Source organism: Mesoplodon mirus (genome assembly GCF_964341445.2).
Source record: "Mesoplodon mirus genome assembly, chromosome: 2".
NCBI lineage: Eukaryota > Metazoa > Chordata > Mammalia > Artiodactyla > Ziphiidae > Mesoplodon > Mesoplodon mirus.
In genome coordinates this window covers 5,007,506-5,030,767 of record NC_138977.1, presented here as the reverse complement: position 1 = coordinate 5,030,767, position 23,262 = coordinate 5,007,506, and the positions used below count along the sequence as shown (strand labels likewise).

Here is a 23,262-nt window from a genome sequence, read left to right as displayed (position 1 = left end):
CTGATAACCCAGCTGTTTTCTAAAAATTAAAAACAACATAAAAGTTTAATGTGCTGCAGGCTGTTTCTCTGATTACTCTTCCTCCTCTTATGGTTATTATTTCTATTGTTTAGTACTTTTTTTATAGAGAGATTATTTTTATGATCACTTACTGCACCATATGTATTAATCATTCACTCTAGAATAAAACTTTCTCAAGAGGAATGGAGCTTTTCCCAAGTAGTAAGTGAATACACAACTTGTATGTGAAGAGCCTGCCTCTGTGTATGACTGTGTGGACACCTAAGTGTCCCAGATTGAACCAAGTATATCATAGTGACTAGAAATAAGTCTAGTCTAGTCTGCTTTTAATACTAGAAAGGCAAAAATCCATCCTGGTACCGTTATTGTGATTTCACAGGGATAATGTTTCAATATAAGCCAAGTGTACGCATAAATTTCCTAGTATGAGGGATGTTAAAGCCTCTTAGAAGAATAAGATTCTGAAGGAAAAATGGTACGGCCTGGAGATGGGGTGGAGAGTAAATTAGAAGATGGTGATAGTAGAAGCTTTACAACTAGCAACATTTGTCAAGACTTGGGAGGCGGTCCTGGCCTGGGGTTACGGGCACGTGGTTGGCCCGAGTAGAGCGGTGGGAGCTGCCTCCAGGGGTTTGCTTATACGAATTTACGTTGTGCTCAACGTGTGGAAGGAAACAGCTTATGAAGCCAGAGGCAGCCTGTGAGCGACCTCTCTGAAAGACTGTTCTACTCCCAAGTCACTGTGTATTCTGTAACCCAGCTGTTTTTCTTTACAGCACTTATCACTACCTGAAAGTAGTTATTATGGTTTATTTTCTGTGCACCTCATTGGAATGTGAGCTCCATGAGGGAAGGAGTTTGGACTGACTTTCTCGCTCATCTCTGTAGTTTTAGCACCTTGAACAAAATGAATATTTGTTGAATAAGTGAATGAATAATTAATGAAAGAATAAACCTTCCCAATTCATAAGTCCCTGTCTTATTTATCCAAACCAGCCTAGATCCACCATTTCAACAATATCCCTTGAACAATTTCATTAACCACCCTTCTACTCTCAATTCTTTTTTTTAAAGAAAAATCTTCTTTTATATCCCTTTACAGTTGCTCCTAGTTGTCTTTTTAAAAAAATATTTATTTATTTAGTTATTTGGCTGTGCCAGGTCTTGGTTGTGGCACGTGGGCTCTTGTGTTGCGGTACACGGCCTTCTCTCTAGTTGTGGTGCGCGGGCTCCAGAGCGTGTGGGCTCAGTAGTTGTAGCACGCGGGCTTAGTTGCCCCAGGGCATGGGGGATCTTAGTTCCCTGACCAGGGATCTAACCTGCATCCCCTGCATTGAAAGGTGGATTCTTAACCACTGGACCACCAGGGAAGTCCCTCAATCCTTTTTTATATATTCGACCATACTCTCATGGCCAAACCCCATCTCTCTCTCCACATGTATAATTACACACACACACACACACACGCACGCACACCCCTTCTCTATTCAACTTTTTTCTACATCTACTCTCCCACTATTGAGAACAGAGAAAACAACATGTAAAGGAAATAATAATTTATATATTATTGAGCATCAATTAAGCACCTATCGCTATGTCAGGTATTTCCACAAATATTACCTCACTTTTGGCACAAACCCTCATAATCTTGTTGCCTTTCCACCTCATTCATGCACATTTACTTACACCAGTCCCCAGGCTAACCTTCCACTCTCTAACCACAGACAAGGCAGTATTGTTTCCTGCTGTCCAGCGCTTTATCTATCCGTGTTCTGGATTTTGTTCCTTTCCTTTTCCTCATAGAGCTTGGCAGCCTGTTTCATGCTTTCTTTCTTCTATGTTTCTTGTGCTTCTCTCTTTTTGGATCTTTCCAATTAACACAGAAGCATGGTCAATTACCTACCCATTAAAAAAAAAAAAATCTCCCTCAGAGTGACTGGGAATGGGTACGGGGTTGTTTTCTGTGGTGACAAAATGTTGCAAAATTAGACTGTGGTGATGCTCGTAGAACTCCATGAATAAACTAAAACTACTGTACTGTATACTTCAAGTGGGTGAATGGTATCATATGTGAACTATATCTTAATAAAGCAGTGAGAAGTCTTCCCTTCCGTTATTTCCTTTCCTCACTGTGTTTGCTTGTTCACCTCCCATTCACAGCACAGTCCTCTACCATCTAAGCTTCCTTCTCTAATGACTCTTAGAATAATCCAATGAGGACTTTTCAGTTCTTATTTGTTCAGCCTTCTTTCAGACAGATTCTAAAACACACATGTGGCTATGTCACCAACCTCCAACCTTCAATCCACTGTCTTATAATGCAGTTACAATTACTTTTTCTGGCTCCTGTCTATCTCTTTCCCCTTATCACTCTTGGCTCACTCCACCAGCATCATCTCCAGCCATGATCTCTTTCACACACTGTGCAGGAGGCTCATACAGTTTCTTCTGTGTAGCTATCCTTTGCTCACAACTCTATCCAATGTTCTTATTCACCCTTCAATCTACAGCTCCGGCCTCTCATTTCCCAAAAAACATGGCTGGATTCTGGAAGTCTAGGTTTAGTGCCTATTCTCCACGCTTGTGCATGCATGCAGTGTATTTATCTCTACACTGAATTTATCACAGTATTATAACTGTTTACTTATCCATATTTCCACACTAGACAATGAACTCCAGCTGATGAGGGCAGGGACTTGCCTTTCAACTCTTTAACCTTATTACATAATTTAGGTTTAGTAAAAGGTTGTCGAAAAAAATTAATGACCTAGTCTTGTTTTCTGTTTTCTACTTGCCTCACTTTACAATGAATTCTGTATGAATCTTCTAAGAAACAATTCTAATAACTTCACTAGTGTTAACACTTTATGATTCTTTCTATGATGCAACCGGTAATTCATATTCTTTTTTATAGTTGTGTTTTCTAACCCATGGGTTTAACAGGGAACAACATAAGGGAAGGAACTAACACTTGCTGAGTACTTATGATGGGATAGGTACCATGGCAGGCCTTTTCATGTATTACACAACAGTTAATTCTCCATGAGGTGGGCGTTATCATAGCAATTCCATATACAGAGTCTCAGGAAGAGCTAAGTCACACCACTAGTTGGCACTGGAGCCAGGAATCAAATCCACATTTGTTTGTTTGTTTATTCTACTGTATCACACTGCATTGTGTCACAAAATTCAGCACTATAATAAGGAATGGCTATGATAAAAGATCGTATTTGTTTCAATAACATTCAGAAAGCAAATATGTATACTTATATAAATAATGCTAAGTAATGAACTGATATAGTCTTTCAAGAATATTGAGTACCCACCATAGGCCATGTTATTTGAGTGAATGCTGAATCTAATATATAATACATGTTTATATAACATATAATATAAAAATAAATTAGGGGGTGGGACTTCCCTGGTGGCGCAGTGGTTAAGAATCCGCCTGCCAATGTAGGGGACACGGGTTCAATCCCTGGTCCGGGAAGATCCCACATGCTGCGGGACAACTAAGCCCATGTGCCACAACTGAGCCTGTGATCTAGAGCCTGCGAGCCACAACTACTGAGCCCATGAGCCTCAACTACTGAAGCCTGCATGCCTAGAGCCTGTGCTCTGCAACAAGAAAAGCCACTGCAATGAGAAGCCCGTGCAACTGCAATGAAGAGTAGCCCCCGCTCGCCGCAACTAGAGAAAGCCCGCGTGCAGCAAGGAAGACCCAGTGCAGTCAAAAAAAAAAAAAAAAAATTAGGGTGCAATGAGTTGGAAAGCTCTCCAGTTAAAATTTAATTTGCTAATTATTAACCACTTGAAGATGTGGGGAAGAAAAGAAACTTACAGCAAAAGTTTTAAATAGTCTTTAGCAAATGCTGATCATGAAAAATAAATACTGAAAACTTAGTTGGCATGGCAGTTCCTCAAAAAGTTAAACAGAGAATTACCATATAATCCATCCATTCTACTTCTGAGTATATACCCCAAAGACTTGAAAGCAGGGCCTTAAACAGGTATTAATATACCCATGTTCATAGCAGTATTGTTCACAATAGCTAAAAAGTGGAAACAACCCAAAACATCCATTGACAGATGAATGGATAAACAAAATGGGGTATATACATACGATGAAATATTAATCAGCCTTAAAAAGGAAGGAAATTCTGACCCATGCTGCAACACGGATGAACCTTAATAAAATAAGCCAGATACAGAAGGACAAATATTGTATAATTCCACTTATCTGAGGCACCTAGAAGAGTCAAATTCCTAGAGACAGTAGAATGGTGGCTGTCAAGGCCTGAGAGCAGGGAGGAATGAGGAGTTACTGTGTGGTGCATACAGAGCTTCAGTTTGGGAAAGACGAAAATTCTGGAGAGGGATGGTAGTGATGGCTGCATAACAATGTGGATGTACTTCATGCCACTGAATTATACCTCAAAAGAGGTTGACGTCATAAATTGTACATTTATTTACCACAATGAAAACCAATATTTGAAGTCATAACATGTTACTTTAAGTGAAAGAAAAAATATAATTTGGTTTACACATGTCTGTCAACTACATATCTAATGTCTAAGTGGACTATGCCCAATTTCAAATATTCTACCAAGTTAATTTAACAAACATTTATTGTCCCATTGTCTGACCACCTGCCCAGAATCTGGATTTTGAAAATTTGGTAACCAAAGATACACAACAGTCTTCTAGTTTCCCCTGTCCAATGTGGTATCCACTAGCCATATGTGGCTGTCTAAATTAACTAAAATTAAACATTCAGTTCCTCAGTCACACTAGCCACATTTCAAATGCACAATGGCCACCTGTGACTACTGGCTACTGTACTGGGCAGTGCAGATACAATGAACATTTCTATTACTACAGGAAGTTCTATTGGACAGTGCTCTTTTAGCTTGTACTGTAAACAGTATATGGTAAACTGCTTTGGTAAATCGTTGATGTATGTGAGAAGCAGGGTGGGTCAATCCAGAGTAAAAACAAAGAGCCAGTTATACTGACTGATCTATAGAGGAAACATCCAGCTGATGGAATGCTTCACTTTTTAACTAGCAGCATCACACAGATACAGAGAGCCATCCTTTATCAACCACATGTTGCACAAACTTTAATGACGGGAAAAGTATCACTGTATCGACTTGGACACACCAATAGACAAGTCTTAAAAAAAAATAGGATCTCACGTTGGGAGAAATGGTATTAAGTACATTTTCATAGCAACTCTACAGAATACTATGGAATTTCAAAATTAAAACTACACAGATTTTATAGCAACATAAAATAATATATGCTGGTATGTTAAGCAAAACAGGACATGACAAAATCAAATCTATATTGATTCCATGCATATAATAGCTAAGTAGAGATAGGGATAATTACTACAAGGGAACCCAAAACAACAGAACCAGGTGGTATATCTGAAAAGTAATTATGGACATTAATAGAACCACTGTTCAAATATTGTTAAAACAATAAAAATGAAAGTAAATGGGCCTATTCAATTTTATTCTAACAATGAAATTATGTAACACCATTTGCATGTTTGCTCCAACCTCAATTTCATACATGGAACTTATGCATATTTTGTGTCATACAGTCAGTTTTTGCTCTAATAAAATAAAATGCCCCCTGAAAGGAACATTTTGAAAGAGCTGAAAAGCTGGAAGAGTCTTTTACAGTTCACCTGATCCAGTTCTAAAATAAACTGAAACACAGCATTTCAAAACCTGTGCAATTTAAGATAAATGTGCATCGAGTGCATAGTGCTTTTGTGTATTAACCTTCTTTATCTAGCACATAAACCAGGTGATAACAGATGTTAGCAAATATATTTAAATATGTACTTTCATATACTGTCAACGTGATCAGGTCATAAGTAGAATTATAAAGAAATACATCAAGTGACGGTGAAAAACGACAAATCTTACTTACTGCAAACGATGTTCCCTTTGCAGTGATATACAACTTTCCCTATGAATCAAAACTCCCTGGTTTCTTTAATAAAGTTCTCTTCTAAAATAGTACAGATGTGTAGGTGTTGTCTGTTCAATTCCATGAACATACAAACATCTTTGTATATGATGTATGTTAGCTGGAGGATGTATAATTAAATTAAAATGCTTTTAAAAAAAAAGCAAGGCTATATGCAGTTTTTGGTGAATATTGTATTTGTCAAAACCGTGTTTTGAGTGTTTTACTTAAGAAAATCAATGACAAAGATAAAACAAGTCTCAGTAACATCCAACACCAAGTTTGATGATGTAGGAAAGTTACAGACTTCATTCTTACTATTAACTTCTATATGGTTATACATGTACTTATGTATCATATATAAATACGTGTTTTATCACATTTAAATAGATTTATGCTTATAATATTATTTCTTTAATGAATTATTATTTTCCTACTTCTTTAAATTAGTGAGTTATTCAAAGTTATAAAAATTAGAAATATGATTATTGATCCCTTAATGGGTTCAAATTGAAAAAGCTCTCATTTTATATTGAGTCAAACATTTTGTTGGAGGGAAGTTCTAGGTTCAAGTCCCAGCTAGGTCACTAACTTAAAGGTTATCCATCCTGCTTAAGGGCACTTTACCCATCTGGTTTCAGTTTCATTATCAGTAAAATGAAAGCACGGGGAAGATGAGATCTAATAGCTTCTGGTCTACAGATACCTGTTAGACCCAGTCAGATAACTTACCTCTCTCAATACAGGATCAGTTATTGAATTCAGATTGACAGCTCCTTCATAGGTCAGGTAATAGAACACATTGAGGGCTCGAACAGCCTCTGGCCCTTGCTGTTTATAGCCAAAAATGAGATCAATCCATTGGTGAAGCTGGCAGGAAACAAATTCACTCTCCAGAGCCTGAAAAAAAGGTGTAGATCTTATTATTATGCTGAATTCTATTTTTAAAATATAGAGAGAAATTTAGAACAAGCAGTAAAGTCTACCTCTAAATTGACCGTGAACAGACTTATTCTGATGTCCTATTTTCCACCAGAATTTGTCCCCCATTTTTATAGAGACTGTGCAGCACTTGTCACACTGAATTACAATCAATTGCTTAGATTTCAGTATTAGTCTACTTGTACTGTAAGCATGTGAGGACCAGGACTATCTTGGTCACGCTTGTAACTCAGGGCCTGACAGGTACTCAACTTAACGTTTCAAAGAAAGGAGGTCATACAATGTAAAGGTTGCTTTGGGATAGCAAATGTGAGAATATTAAACATTGACTATTCACTTGAAATATTTATAATTTTTCTAGAATTAAAACATTTTATTGTCTACTGTAACAACTGTAACCAAATTATTTAGTTATTTCAACTGAGTTTTTATGCCAACAAATTAGATCTTGGGAGGGATACTTATAATTACTGAATTATTATTCTATGTACTAGTATCAAATCAGACCAAATATATGATGCTATTAACATAAGTGTCCAATAAATAATGAATGAACATAATCAAGTTTTCAACAGAAATGCTGGGTTCAAGATCCACTTCCAATTCATCATGACATTTCCAGTTCCAAGCACTGTACCTAAAACACAATAGGTACCAATAAATGTTTCCTGAACTTAATAACTTTAAAAATCCTAAAGAGTTTTAATGAGCAGAGACTTCTTATTTTTAGAAAAGTATTCATACTTGTTTAATGTTGTTAAAAATTATTCCAACATAAAAGCTTAGCATTATGGACTAGTCTATCAATAAATAATGTTATTCAAATCACAAACTCAAACTGTGAAGCTTAATTTGAAGCATACCAAGTCCTATCAGGTAATGTATCTCACTGAAATTCTTATTTTTAGAGTCATAAGTGTATGACTGTGATGTATTTTTGGTGTGGCTTGCTGCTACGTTTTCAATATTATAAAAAGAAATCTGTTGGTTTTAAAACAAAATTGACTAACTTCTATAGCAAGCAACCAAAGAGATATAAATCATCTCGTGACAAAAGACGTTCCTATTAGTTCACAGGTGTACACTTTTGTAGATATGTGCTTTATTAAAACAACTGCTTATGGGCTTCCCTGGTGGCGCAGTGGTTGAGAGTCTGCCTGCCAATGCAGGGGACACGGGTTCATGGCCCAGTCCGGGAAGATCCCACATGTCGCGGAGCGGCTGGGCCCGTGAGCCATGGCTGCTGAGCCTGCGCGTCCAGAGCCTGTGCTCCGCAACGGGAGAGGCCACAACAGTGAGAGGCCCACATACCGCAAAACGGAAACAACAAAAAAAAAACTGCCTATGAATAAGAAAATTGTTTATGGCTAAATTCAAATAATATATTTCCTTTAACTTATATTTAACATGGCTTCATAATATATCATGTATCATAAAGTATAAAAAATAATTCTGTAAATAAAACTCTAGGCAATTCTCATATTCTAAAGTATACCTGAATTGAAATATGCCTAAAAAATATTTATTTAGTTTCAATTGTAAAAGTCACTGTTTAAAACATCTCTTATAAAACTCATTTATAAATTTAGTAAACAGCTAAGAGAGCACAAAACTGCTTCATATTTTATTTGAAATAAGAAGAGAAGGGCTTGTAATAACTTTCAGGAAAGTCCTATTTTAAGCACATGGATTTAAAATTAATCTGAAAATCCAGGAACTATTAATGCAAGTTGCGCACAAAATATGATATGTTTGTTTCATTAACTTAGGTCTTGGGTAGTGATGGGGTGAGGGGGTGGGGCTGGAGGACATGTTTAAAGAGACACATAAAAACAGCAATTGTCTTAATTTGTGAGCAGCGCACTCTACACAAAAGCCCTAAATATGTTCAAATTAGAGCAAGCTGCTTGATTGTCACTGCAGTCTCATGTCACATTAATGCATGACAAACATTAAACCATACACTTAAATGGCAATTTATATCATTTAAATGTTTACTGCCAGACTAGCTCATCACTCATTTAAATGTGACTTTCTGACAGCTAATTTCAGTTAATTTTCTCCAATTCACTTAATTAGAACTTTCAATCAGGGAAGGACCTATACATATCTTTGAGCTTACGTCCTTTTTAGTTGTTCAAAATCTGAGCTAATAAACAGCTGAAAAGCTCTACTATAATAGATTAGCATGTAATATCTCTGAGTCTACAAAAATGTGTGACTATATGAAGCAAACTCACAGTATATACTCTAAGGAAGAACCTACACTTATTTATGTAAATAATACTCTTGCCAATAGTTCAAATAAAAAACGTTTAGTTCATATACACACACACTATTGAAATGATAAAAAGAAACCCTGCATCTAAGCTAATTAAAAATTAATGATTTCAAAATTGTTTAATAAGATAAAACAGTCAGGAGTCTCCTGAGTGTCCGTGGTGTTGTGATTTGAGACCAGAAAATTCCAGAAGGCTCAGCAAATGACAAAGTACAAATGAATTTTCTCAATATTAAAGCTCTAAAAACCAGGGCAATTTTATTTTATGTGTCATCAAACAAAGAATTGTGAGTCTTCCTAATGTTGATTACTTCTTTATGCACATTCAAAATGGTGAAGTTGCTTAGATTTAGATGCTTAAACCTTTACATCTTGACACCATAGCAAAAATGCTGAAATGACAGACACGTTATGCCACAAGCACGCATGCAGAAGTCACCATAGTGCCATGGTTCATCCCTCCCCTTACCCTGTCACATTTGGTCAGTCCTTAAGGGGTTGACCAGTAATTCACCCAATTATTGGCAAAATCTCTTCCAGAGGTTGATAAACATGTTACTTTAAGGAATAAACTCTATGTTTTAAAAAACTAAACTAAAAATCTCAGCAGTCTTCAATCATTTCTTGCAATATATCAGAGCTTTAAAAAGGGACCCACAAGAACAACTGCCATGGATATACAGGAATTTCCAAAAGTTTAAAAATCATTTAATACAAAGTCAGTTCAGGACTTTAACAACCTTTCGATACCAGTGAATGGTAATTGCCTAACCAAAAGTATATACATATATGATAATAAACAAATGCACTTACTAAAGACTTGAAGGAAGAGGTAAGAAGAAGCTGGAGGAAATTACTGAGGGTAAAAAAATACAAATAATTCAAAATGGAAAACCCTGGGAATACATTTTATAACTTCTGTTTTTGAGTTTCAAAAACATAAATTAAAAATTCTTTAATTCCCCTTTCATACGTTAAGATTTTTTAAAATACTCTTTATATAAATACTTATTTATATGCACACTTTCAGCACAAAAAAATAAAAACATGCCAGTAGAATGCTAAGCATCTGAGATTTTTCAAAGCCTTTAGGACAGACAGTCCTAATTAGGACTGGAGTTAAATATGGTTTGCAGCTAGGGGATAGAAACATTTTTCCCATGCTGCTATCAAACCTAACCAATCAATTGTTAGTACTCCCCTAGCAGGCTAGATACATCATTTACATCCAGTGTGTGCTCTGAGTAAAATTTGTAAAAAAGAAAATCCAGTAAAATGTCCAACACAATACAATAATATTCAACTCATCTGAGTTATTATAAAATCAATCAGTGACTAACATTCAATTGTTAAGGTTCAAATAAGACTATGAAAAGACAATCATATGAAGCCTCACACGAATTGTCAATCCAATCCAGGGGGACTCACATTAGTCTTGACAAACTGTCTTGGGGCTGATATCTGTTTTTTTAATGAGATCTATTAAGCAGAGACTAAAACACTTGAGATATGCTAAAAGGTAGAGTATACAGATGTCAAATACAAACACTTATTAGTAACTTTCATTTGTTTGGCCCACATGCAGAACATCAACAAATTAAAGGTTTAATATTATAAAGAAAATAGTAAATTATTCATAAATAACTCATTTGTGTAGCCCTGTGTCAGAAATAATTAAAACATATATGAATATGTGTCTTACAATAAATCTCATTGAAAGATCGCAATCTACATCTTCCTGAAACTAACCCATTAAGGAAATGAATTATTTATTGATAAAAAATGTTATATAAAATTATTGTTGCCTCTTATAGTGGAGTCAAATAATATGATAACATGTAGGAATCGTTTGCTTTTTCCAAGAAATTCTAAGCTATTTGAGAATAAAAATTGTAAAATAAAAAGCATTAATCATGTGTTCAGTAATCTACGCATGCTTTAGAAATACTCTAGTAATTTCCTTTTATCTTCAAAAAATCATATTTCCTCTAATGTAAAAACTACGTAAAATCAAGAAAACTAATTTCAATTAACAAAAGAAATTATCAGATAATTGTTTACCTCAAGACCAGGAAACCTTAATTGTGTATTATTTGTGTTTCTCATACTTGTAATTCCCAGACTGATGCTAATATTTAGTTATACTTTTGCTAAATCGTCTCATACCATGCCATTTTTAAAAAGCGACCAAATAAAAGCTATTGATATCTATAGGATAAATAATTTTTATAAAAAATCAAATAAATCAAATATTATTTACAAACTTTTAAGTACAGAAATAATTATATAACCAGAAAGAAATAGGCTTGTGAAGCCCAGATACACATATCTGCACCCCATACTACTACTTCCATTCCCAGGCTTTGAGAAGGCCCAGTTCAATTCCAAGATACAAAATGCCATAGCTATAAGCTTCAAATAAGAAAAATCACTGACTAACCCTCTTGACTTGATATGCATTTAATTATAAGATGTATTTAATCATATTTTAATGGAAGAAAGTATAAAAATTAGTTTTGTGACTTTTTGTACATATAATTAAGAGTCAATTCATTTGAGTGTAGATAGTAATAAGTTTCAAAGGAGTTAATGTTTGGATTGGCAAAAATGTTATATACAACATTATAAACTTGGAATTTTAAGTATTTTTCATTTTAAAAACATGCAATAAGGCCTTCTTATAACACACACACACACACACACACACAGATTTAAAATGAACTGGTCTGTTATGTTTGCATGTGCTGGATTTCAAACACTAGTGGTAATGTTTCCTTAACATTGATATATGACCTTTGTAATTTACATTGAAGAAAGCTGTTTTTTTCAGCCTAATTAGAACTGTTTCAAATTTTCCTGCTAAATATATGATATAAAGTCCTTTCAACTTTTTTATTCTAGAGTTTCTTTCCATGTCAACTTTGTTCCAATCAAAATATGCTTTGAATTAAATGATTTTGATTGAATATGTGGATCACATTTCACTTCTAAGATTTAAAGTCCAAAAAGGAAAAGTTTAGCCTGTTCAAACAAAGCAAAAGCAGCCACTTTGCGGAAAGCTATTCACATTTAAGAAGACTGACAAATTGTTTGTGTGCACCATTAGGTCTAGTTTCTGCAATAGTTGCCAGATTTCCTGTCCCCCTAATAAGATACATTAACTCCTTAAATGCTGGCTCTGAATTTGTGATGAATCCAAGTAACCTCAGCAAATTTTTAATTTACCTATAATTTCCTTTTTTGAAATAGATTGAAAAAATAGAAAAGAAAAATTGCTGTTATATCAAGTTCTTCGAGAAACAAAGGTAAGAGAAAAATCAACTTTTTTTCATATTGGACAGATACAAATTCAAAATGTAAATATGCTTTCCAAATGGGATTTTTCCAGATGTGACAAATCCACATTAATCCCCGTTGTTTTTTTTTTTTTTAAATGCATTAGTTAACCTATTTAAGGATTACTTGTTCAGGTGAAACACAACAGTGAAAATACTGAAGTAGTTCATGAACTATAATCTACTAACATGAGCTTAACGTTCTCCCACACTGATTACAAATACATCACAAAAATGCTTCTGAATTCAGATATTTACCTTAATATAAACATAGAACAAGAATGTTAAACAAATTTTATATTATTTACAAAGAAAAGTTTAACTTTGGGGGCTTAAAAGAAGTTTAACTATGTGTGAAGCTGTGACATTAAGAACAATAACTCATGAATGTCAAGGGGGAAAAAAAGGAGGATCAAGGATTTAGGAAAAAATTGTGGGATGCTAAGAATAAAAATTTTATCTGACAGTTTAAAAAAATGAAATTTAGTCAACAACACACTGAAGTACGGGCTGAAAGGCAGATAGAGAAATCACTAAAGGAGTCTGTACTTCTAAACTGCCCCTGAACTGTTGGGCAGCAGAGAGAGTTTGGAGCCAGCAACACACTGTTCATTTCTACATTTATACTATTACTAAAGAAGAGTGTGAGTTAGTATCATATCTTGATAATAACCATCAAGCACTCGTGCATCTTTTGGCAGGAGACTCATTCTGTCTGCGATTGTTATTGTGTAGTTTTAAATGGAGTAGTCAACCAGCTGTTATATATTTTACACACTGAAGGCCATGTTTCCTTTGAAATTCATAGTTTTAATCTCAACTGAAGTCTGTATTGCTGTGTGCCAAGATCAAAAGGATTAGGCAAACTTGCACAATTACCCTCCTTTTCAGAGAGATGATTTTTTTCTAATGTTTAAAATAGTCCTACATGCTGACATTTTATCCAACTATTTTCTTTAGAGCTACAGAACATTAAAACATTTAATTAACATTTCAACCTTAGGTCACTCTTAATCTAAAATCTAGGAATTCACAATATACAGATATGTTAAACTAGTTATAGTGTAACACACATAGGGAGATGGAGCTTTTAAAAAATATCTAATAAGGAACGATAGAGAACAACTATAATTAAAGGATAGATATGACGCATATGCATCAAGATAAAATAAATTTAACAAAAGAGAAGTAAGACAATGCAAAAATAAGGATAAGAAGTACATAAAAATTATGCCATGAAATTCTATAGACTTGTTAGAGGTGTGCCATGTATTTGACATTAAGCTTTCTAGCAGGCAACATAAAGAAACACGGACACTTACAAGAGTCAAAAGTGACTATAATGTAAAAACAAACCAGATGGCCTAGAAAAACACATTATTTCTATTCCTAAGATAAGAAATTCCTCCCTTGGCAATATGATGGAATCCAGGTATGTGACTCTCGGAGGGACTGACTTAATCCTGGGATAGATTTAGAGTATGGACAAATGAAGAGACTACATATTCTTCAGGCAATTCTGCATAAACATTATTGCTCTTAGGTGAGGCTTGGAATGGTAAATTCTAGATTACGTTCCATGACAAGTACCTGGAATGCAGCCATTTTATTTTGTCAGTAAATGTAGAGCCACATGCTTCAACAACAGCTAAACTGAGTCACAGGACTAAATCTCTTTAAAATGTGAAAGGAAAGACACAAACAAGACTCTATGGAAGGCAAGCTCACCTTCACTTGGAAGGGGGCATGGTCTTCCCTAAGACAGATTCAAGATTCTCCTCAGAAAGAAATTCTGGATAAACTTTCCCACATAGATAAATGGCAAGAGAAGCCTCCAAATGCCAATCATGATGTCCAAATACACATAGATGTTAAAATGTTTTAAACCACGGTATTAAATGCTCAACCCTTTAAAAAGAATTAGTAAAGTATCCCTAGAAGATTAATTTTGAGCATTGTAAACTGCTGTTATGCTCTCTGAGATAAAGTACTTATAAAATATATATGCTTAAGTAAATAAAATTCTAATCTAAAATTCTTAGTTATCTGCCTAGGTATAGAAAAAAAGAACAGGTTTCCTCTTCAACAACCATACAAAAATGTATTAATTTGCTGTATGAACTTCTGAAAGTTTTAATTTTATAGTCAGTTATGAAAAGAAGGAAAACAAAACCAAAAAAATTTAATCCCTTCCCATTTGCTTATCCACAAAGATCTGATAAATACTAGCAGTCTCTTGCCTTTGAAGATGCCCAGACCAGAATCCCTACTTATTGCCAGATGTAGTTTAATCCCACAGGGACTCCAGATAAAAACAAGGAGCTGTCTTCATGGCACCAATGATTCTCTGGACTGACTGCCACAAATTTACGTTGGCAAATCAAAATCCTTGGCAAAAGAGAACACTTATTGTATCACCACTTCCAAGAATAACCAATACAGAAAAACTTGAACTAAAGAATATGAATGCAAATGTTGAATATGCATTCATATTGTTGAACAATACGACAACAAATGTCAGTTTTAAAGCATTGACAAGTTCAGCCAGAGAATTACATCTGCACTTACTTTGTGTGCCCAATTGTATACATGTATATTACGTAGGGCTAAAGGTCTTTTTTCATTCTGCAACTTTTGATTAATATCAGCAGCTCTGTCATCCATTCAATCAACAAACCTTTATTGAGTGCTTACTATAAGTTCTGTTCTATGCTAGATACTAGGGCTAAGGAGATCAGATATCCCTTTGGAGAGAGGGTAGGGAGGCAAAGTCATCTCTAACATGATTACAGTAGCTTATGTGAGAGGTACTGAGAACCCCAATCAAGAAAGCAGCAGTGGGAATGAAGAAGAGGGGCAGATTTCAGAAAGATTTAAGATATAAGTTATTACTTATACCACCAACTGATTACCAATGTGAGAGGTGAGGGATGACACCCAGATCTCAAGTTTGGACCTGGATCATGCTGGATAAGGAAGAGTTTACATGGTAAAAGATTAATTCAGTTTTGAACTTAGCATTAATATTTTGAACTTTAGGGACTTGCCTGGTGGCACAGTGGATAAGAATCCGCCTGCCAATGCAGGGGACACAGGTTCGATCCCTGGTCCGGGAAGATCCCACATGCCACGGAGCAACTAAGTCCGGGCGCCACAACTACTGAGCCTGTGCTCTAGAGCCCGCGTGCCACAACTACCGAGCCTGTGTGCCTAGAGCCCGTGCTCCGCAACAAGAGAAGCCATCGCAAGGAGCAGAAGCCAGCGCACTGCAACAAAGAGTAGCCCCCGCTCGCTGCAACTAGAGAAAGCCCACACGTAGCAACTAAGACCCAACGTGGGCAAAAATAACTAAAATCAAATCTTTAAAAAATATATATTTTGAACTTTCTTTTATAGATCTGAATTAACCCTAAGCCTTTGTTGGATCTAAGTCTGATAAGTATAACAGAAATTTGTATACTGTTTCAATATTAAAATATGTTCATGTTCAATACGGAGATGTCTAAGCCAAAAAATTCTGGGTAACAAAATAACCACCAGACTTTATACCAGTGATGTCCAGTAGGAATATAATGCAAGCCAAATATGGAGTTTAAAATGTTCTAGTAGCCACATTTTTAAAACAGGAAAAATTAATTTTAATATAGTATAATCAAAAAATCATTTAAACATATAATCAATATTAAGTTATTTTGTATTAAATCTTAGAAATCTGGTATACATTTTACACTTACAACATACAGCACATCTCAACTCAGACTAGCCACATTTCAAGTGATCAATAGTCACACATGACTAGTGGTTAAAACATTGGGCAGGAAAGCTTTATTCAGTTCCAAATACTGAATCTGCATTCAGATTTTTACAGTATTTTTATAAAAGATAGAATTCAGGGATTAGCAATATTTAACACTTTAAAATATACAGCTTCTCCTGCTGAAAATAAAGATAAACCTTACAAAGCACGAAACCTGCAGCAGACTACAAAGTGACCTTTGATGCAGTTTTGAAGTGGTCATTACAATTCTCAGTGCCATGAAGAACGGCTATATCTTAGGACATGAGAGCAGAAATATAACATCTTCACTTGTTAAACAGACACCATATTCTGCAATGTATATTCTTCAGCCATTTACAAATACCTGAAGAAATGTGGCAGCGTTCAAAACATGGCACTATGAGTCCTCTAACAACAAAGGTAAAGGGCTAATTTTACCAATTATGGTATCATCTGTAAACTCTCAGTCCTTAAAAGTCCTTGGTTAGAATTCTTACATATTATCTACTCAGCTGTATCAGCCAGGTACTCTAAGAACTAACATATAGCCACAGACTACGATTTAGTATAGGAAGCACAATGTTCGCTGAAAGTCAGATACATGATACCTGTAGACAACGCGGATGCGTTCATAAACCTCATAAAAATCACCTCATTTTAGCAGCACATGAAACTAGCCTGTTTGCCCACTCTTAGAAAGCCCATAACATCTATAATAGCAGTCTATGATTCTCTAAATTCTACGTAGGTCTGATTCTTTTGGAATTATCAATGTAATAATGACTAGTAAATAGGGTCAGTCTTGTTTAATTATTTTTATGTAGTTATGAATACACAGGCAGTATGAGATCAACAATCTAAACCTTTTGAGAGATTCAAGTAAATTTGTTATTTATGCTTCCTTACCTCATTTTCACTTCTTAACTAATCTCTCGTCTTTCTATTATAGTTACAACACCGAAAACGTTTTTGCTAAGATTACCACCTCCATCTGTCTGAATCCTATGGATGCTTATCACTTCCCCTCTCTGCATTATGGCATTTATGTTTGTAACTCTATCTTCTCTAAGCTTCCTTGCTAATGTCCCTCCAGATTTTCTTTCTGCATTTCTGATTCTCCTTCTCACTTTTTTCTTTTTTTTTTTTTTTGCAGTACGCGGGCCTCTCACTGTTGTGGCCTCTCCCGTTGTGGAGCACAGGCTCAGGACGCGCAGGCTCAGTGGCCATGGCTCACGGGCCCAGCCGCTCCGCGGCATGTGGGATCTTCCCGGACCAGGGCATGAACCCGTGTCCCCTGCATTGGCAGGCGGACTCCCAACCACTGCGCCACCAGGGAAGCCCTCCTTCTCACTTTTTAATGGAAGGTCTTTTTCCTCTGTCGACACCTTCAGTGTTCGTTCTCCTTGCAACTCAGTCCCAGGCCCTTGTTTCTAATATAACTCAGACCAGAGGAGCCAGATTTCAGCTACCTCAACCGACTATTATGACCATCTCCAGAGCTTCAAGTCCAAAATGTCAAATTAGACTACTTCTTCTACTCTGCCTCAGGTAACTCAAACCTAATACATCAAAAAAAATAATGAAGAATCTTTCCTCTTAAACTTGCTTTCTTGCTAGCTTTTCTGATTATGGAAGGAGACCTTCATCCACTTAGCCAGTTCAGAAATGGGGCAGTCATCTTGGCTGCTCCTTTTTCCTCTCCCTCCAAAACATTATCTACTAAGAAAATAAGCCTCCAAAGTATCTTTCAAATTTGTTCTTTCTTTTCCTTCCACTGTGACTATGTCTGGTTCCATGCTTCATTATTTCTTAGCTCAATTATTCTAACACTATCCAAACTGTTCTCTTTCTCTCTAAAATCCCCTCCCTCCATTCAATTCCTATCTAAAACCTGACCAATTCACGACTCTCCTTAAAACTTTTCAATGGCTCTCCTTTCTCTAAAGCAGTGGCTATCCAACTTGAACAGCCACTAAGATCTCCTGGAGGACTTGTTAAAACACAGATTGCTGGGCTCCCACCCACAGAGTTTCTGTTTCTGTAGGTCTGGAGCTGAGCCCAAGATTTGCCTTTTTAACAAGTCCTCAGGTAAGACTGAAGCTCCTGGTCTGGCAACCACGTTTTGGTCACCAGTACCCCAAAGAAAAAGCCCATCTGACTTACAAGACACTAAGGATTGTTCATATAATGTGCCTCCAGTCTTCTCCCTAGACAGGTGTCACTCACAGCTCTCTTTACACGCATACTGCACGCCACCTCCTGAGTTAAGTTGAGCGTGTGTACTGTACTGTAATAACATCAAGATCTTTGTTCACACTGCTTTGTATCTCTGTAATGCCCATTCTGTCATCTTGCTTCCTCCCTGGCAAACTACTACTCATTCTGAAAGACTAAGATCAAGAGTAGCTTCCTTGGTTAAGCCTTGCCCAACCTTCCCAAGGAAGCAACATAAGGCATTTTCTTTCGGTTTCGGAGTTAAAAAAAAACAATTATAACTATGCATGGTGACAGCTGTTAACTAGACTTGCGATCATTTCACAAACATGCAAATATTGAATCATTTTGTTGCACAACTGAAAGTAATATAATGTCATATGTCAATTATAACTCAATAAAAATTAATATTATAAAAAGTATGTACACACAAACGAATAAAATATTGAATGCTTTAATGGTAGTCTGAGCTTTTCCTTAATGGTACATGCCACAAGTATTATATTTTTTGTCATATATTATCACAAGTTACATATTTATTTGTTTAGTTTCTTATGTATTATCCATCTTCCTCACTAAACAAAATGGTGCAAAAGGGTAGACACTATGCTGTCTTTCTCATTGCTATATTCCCAAAGACTAATAAGTAGTAGGCACTCACAAAATATCTGCTGAATGAATAAATAAACACATCAGTTAATCTATTTCCCTAATTAGTTACTGCCATGTCTGTTTGATCCTTGTAATGACAGCCCCAAAGGGCAGGTGTCATATTCTTCCAATTTTGTGATCACAGACCCAATAACCCAGCAGGCCCCTAAATAAATGTCTGTTGAATGAATGAATGGCATTTAAGAAATTCTTGTGATTTAGCACAATTCAGCATTATGCTGAGGGACTATGATCTTAAAGCACTGTATAAGAAGCATGAAATTGACCATAGAAACTTTATCCAGTTGATACTGTGCTAATTTGGCAGAATTTTAGAAAATGTGAAGAATTTCTGTGATTACTAGCCATTACAAATGATTTGTCTACAGTTTGCTAACCATACAATCAAATTTAGGGTAGGCTGATTACATGGAAAGAAGAAAAAGTGAAGTGGATATTACAGCATCATCTTCCATATTTTATTTTCTCTTGAACAATGTCAGGAAGATGGATGCAAATAAAGTCATCCATAACCTTGACAAAGCCTCTAGAAAGACCACATATTATGCAAGGAGAATGCATCTGAAGGTCAACCTGGAAGAAATTCACTGCCAACTAAACAACACTATAATAACAATAACATCGGCACTTAACATTTAGTGACTGTGTATAATGTGCCCGGTTTCATGCCAAATGTCTTACTTGGATTGTTTTCCTTAATCTTCACAGTAATCTTATGAGATAAGCACTACATTTTAAAAAATTGTTTTACAAATGAGGCTAAGAATGCTAATAGACTAATATCACACAGGTAGTAAACGTCAGAACCCAAATCTGACTCCTGAAGCCGTATCAGTACACATCTTTTTGAAAAATTCTGAAATAGAATGGTATATGCCAAAGCTGCATTATGAAACTTCTAAAAATATGAAACCATTTCATACCAAGAATTATTTTTAATGGGTTTCACATATACCATTTGGTGACACTAGTATTAAGTATTGCTGAGTATACACTAAATCTGATGTGCCATGTCAACCCGAAGGCTTTATTTACAGCTTTTATTGTTCTTTCAACTGGTTTTCACCTTTACACCTGCCTTTCAAAACTAACACTTTCACCTTGTATTATAGTTTATTTTTCTACCTTGCTCACTAGTAGCTGAATTCCTGGAAGGCAGAGATTATATCTCATTCTTGGAACTGAGCACACAGTAAACACTCAATAAATATTTATAGGGCTTCCCTGGTGGCGCAGTGGTTGAGAGTCCGCCTGCCGATGCAGGGGACACGGGTTCGTGCCCCGGTCCGGGAAGATCCCACATGCCGCGGAGCGGCTGGGCCCGTGAGCCATGGCCGCTGAGCCTGCGCGTCCGGAGCCTGTGCTCCGCAACGGGAGAGGCCAGTGAGAGGCCCGCGTACCGCAAAAAAAAAAAAAAATTTATAGAGCTAAATAAGAAATTATATCCTAAGCCTCTTTTTCACTAATTTAACTGTATATTCATTAGGAGATTTTAAAAATCGAATTTAAAAGATCAGCCTTTAGAGCAAGACAGAGGATACCAACATATTTGTTAATTGCTAAGTCCAAAGACCCTCAATAAAGAAGCAATCCATTAAACTACTTTGCTCTGAGAATTTACAATAAGAGTTCATTCTGCTAAACATTAGCAACTTAAAGCATGTGATTTCATATATTTTAATGTGTATCATATTTTGTTTTGACACATAAACTATTTGATTTCTTTAAATCAAACTACCGTGCAAAAAGAAAGGAGAAAAATTTCTCTTACTTCCTATTTAAATAAACACTTTCAATTAACTACCAAATTCGATACATGTTTTTGTTAATTTTTAGAAAATGTTTTAAATACTTTCATGCAATAACACTGTCTCAAACTATCTACTCAGGGCACTGACTACACATTTTTCTTCTATTTTTCAAGAAGTATAGCACAGGGACTTCCCTGGTGGTGCAGTGGTTAAGAATCCGCCTGCTAATGCAGGGAACACGGGTTGGAGCCCTGGCCCGGGAAGATCCCACATGTTGAGGAGCAACTAAGCCCATGCGCCACAACTACTGAGACTGCGCTCTAGAGCCCACGAACCATAGCTACTGAAGCCCATGCGCCTAGAGCCTGTGCTCTGCAACAAGAGAAAGCCCGTGCACAACAATGAAGACCCAATGCAGTCAAAAATAAATAAATAAATTAGAAAAAAAAGTACAGCACAAATATTATTTGTCTATGTGATTTTAGTATCTCTTAAATGTGCCACTTGGCAAACACTTTTAAATTAAACTACTATAATAATAAAAATGTCAAACATCAAACTGTTCTGAGACTTCTTTAAAGCTTTTCAGGTGACCTTTTCTATAAGCTGGTAAGACACACTAGAGTACTGTAAAACCAGAGTTGGAACCACTACCTTTATTAGGTTAGGAGAATCGGATCGAGACATAGATGCATTCATTCTGAAAGACCACCATTTTCCTCCCTTGTTGTTCAAAATTATAACTCTTCTTTATAGAATGTCTACAGTTTCAGTTAAATTCAACTCAAAGGCTGCAGTTATAAGGTCAGAATCTATCAAATACATTATTAGCAATGTAGGCATTTAAATTTTTCTTAAATATGTAGGTGAAAAGACAAACAGCAAGGCAAGAGTTAATTGAAACATTCCTCTTTAGAGCAACTGCATTGATGAGTGGGGGCTGGTGGATGGCGGGAGGAGGGAGCAAGGCAGAGAGATCCAGAGTTAATCAGGGAGCAAATCCAAAGCCAGGCATGGATAGGCCTCACTAATGAGTCTCAAGTACCCTGCAGTGGTTTTCAAACTTAACTGGCTTCAAACGATGCCACCCCATGACAGAATGCAGCTAGCCATAAGAGGAGGGTGATTAGAATAAATGACTGGAGTAATTAACTCTGATGTGAAACCACCTGATTGGAAAAGAGAAGCCAAGAGCTATTTAGCTGATGGTCCTCCAGTAGAAAAAGGAAGCTTTCCCTTTCTCTTGTGTGGGTGTTCAGTTAGAACTCAACTCTTTCAAGTAGGCATTTGGTAGCACTAATGAAAAGCAGCTTTCATTCAAGGGCCTTCCCATTCATTTTGAAAGGGGAAGAAAATAAAAGCTTCAAAGTAGAACTAATTTACTTTACTCCCCTACCTCTCAGTGAATTTGGCATTAGTGAAGTCTGCATTAGTATTAATGCTAACAATCTACCTCCAAATAATGTCATCAAATAGCAAAAATTGTTATTTATGAAATAACCAGATAAGAATAATTTTAAAAAATTAAAAATTTTTTTCTCTAAAAATATTTTCCATCACATGTACACCTTAAATATATACAATTTTTATTTGTCAATCATACTCAATAAAGCTGGAAAAAATGTTTTACACAGAAAACTTTAAATTTATAAACATCGTTGATCAGTGTCAATACTTCCTTTATAAAATCCACTGGGATCATTATTCCTATAGCAAGAGACCCCTGAGTAGGGGAGAAGGATATAAGGTACAAATGGTGTACATGTGCTTTTGAAGAGAAAACAAAAAAAGAATAATGTTAAGTCAAGGAAAGAAAGAATACATATTTTTGCAAAGAGACAGCTTTCTTACAGTGCAAATTGAGCCAAAGAATCCACCACACTCTCTAGTCTGTTTTATTTTACAAAGAGGGGAATTACAAAGACTGGGGGAATTACTACCTGCTGTTTTACAAGTAATCATCAATTCATTGGGCCAATGTTGTTCTGTACCTGCTGAGTTAATGTTCCTAGACACACCCCTCCCCCTTAAACAGGTTCACAAGCTGCCCAGGAGCAACTACGGTGTAGTAGCACATGTAACTTAGCAAATGTTTATGCCTAAACTCGGATTTATTTGACAGCTTTACACCTTTGGGTATGATATAATTAAATGTTTTGACAGCTAAACAAAAACTGTATAAATTTAAAAGCTATTAGGAGCTCAGCATCTAGAATCAAAATTTGCTTATACCCTAAACCATTTTTAGCCATGCATTCCAATAAAAAGCACAAAGAGAGGGGC

At 35.9% G+C, this 23,262-nt stretch overlaps 1 protein-coding gene across 3 annotated transcripts in view; it reads right to left on the bottom strand.

Annotated features, from left to right (window-relative positions):
* Window positions 1-23,262, bottom strand: part of LRBA (LPS responsive beige-like anchor protein) — an 826,328-nt gene that overhangs the window by 66,108 nt on the left and 736,958 nt on the right. For all 3 annotated transcript variants that reach the window (XM_082611157.1, XM_082611155.1, XM_082611156.1), the window contains exon 48: window positions 6,739-6,906. In XM_082611157.1, coding sequence (XP_082467283.1) covers window positions 6,739-6,906 — 168 coding nt within the window. The remainder of the gene's footprint in view (window positions 1-6,738; window positions 6,907-23,262) is intronic.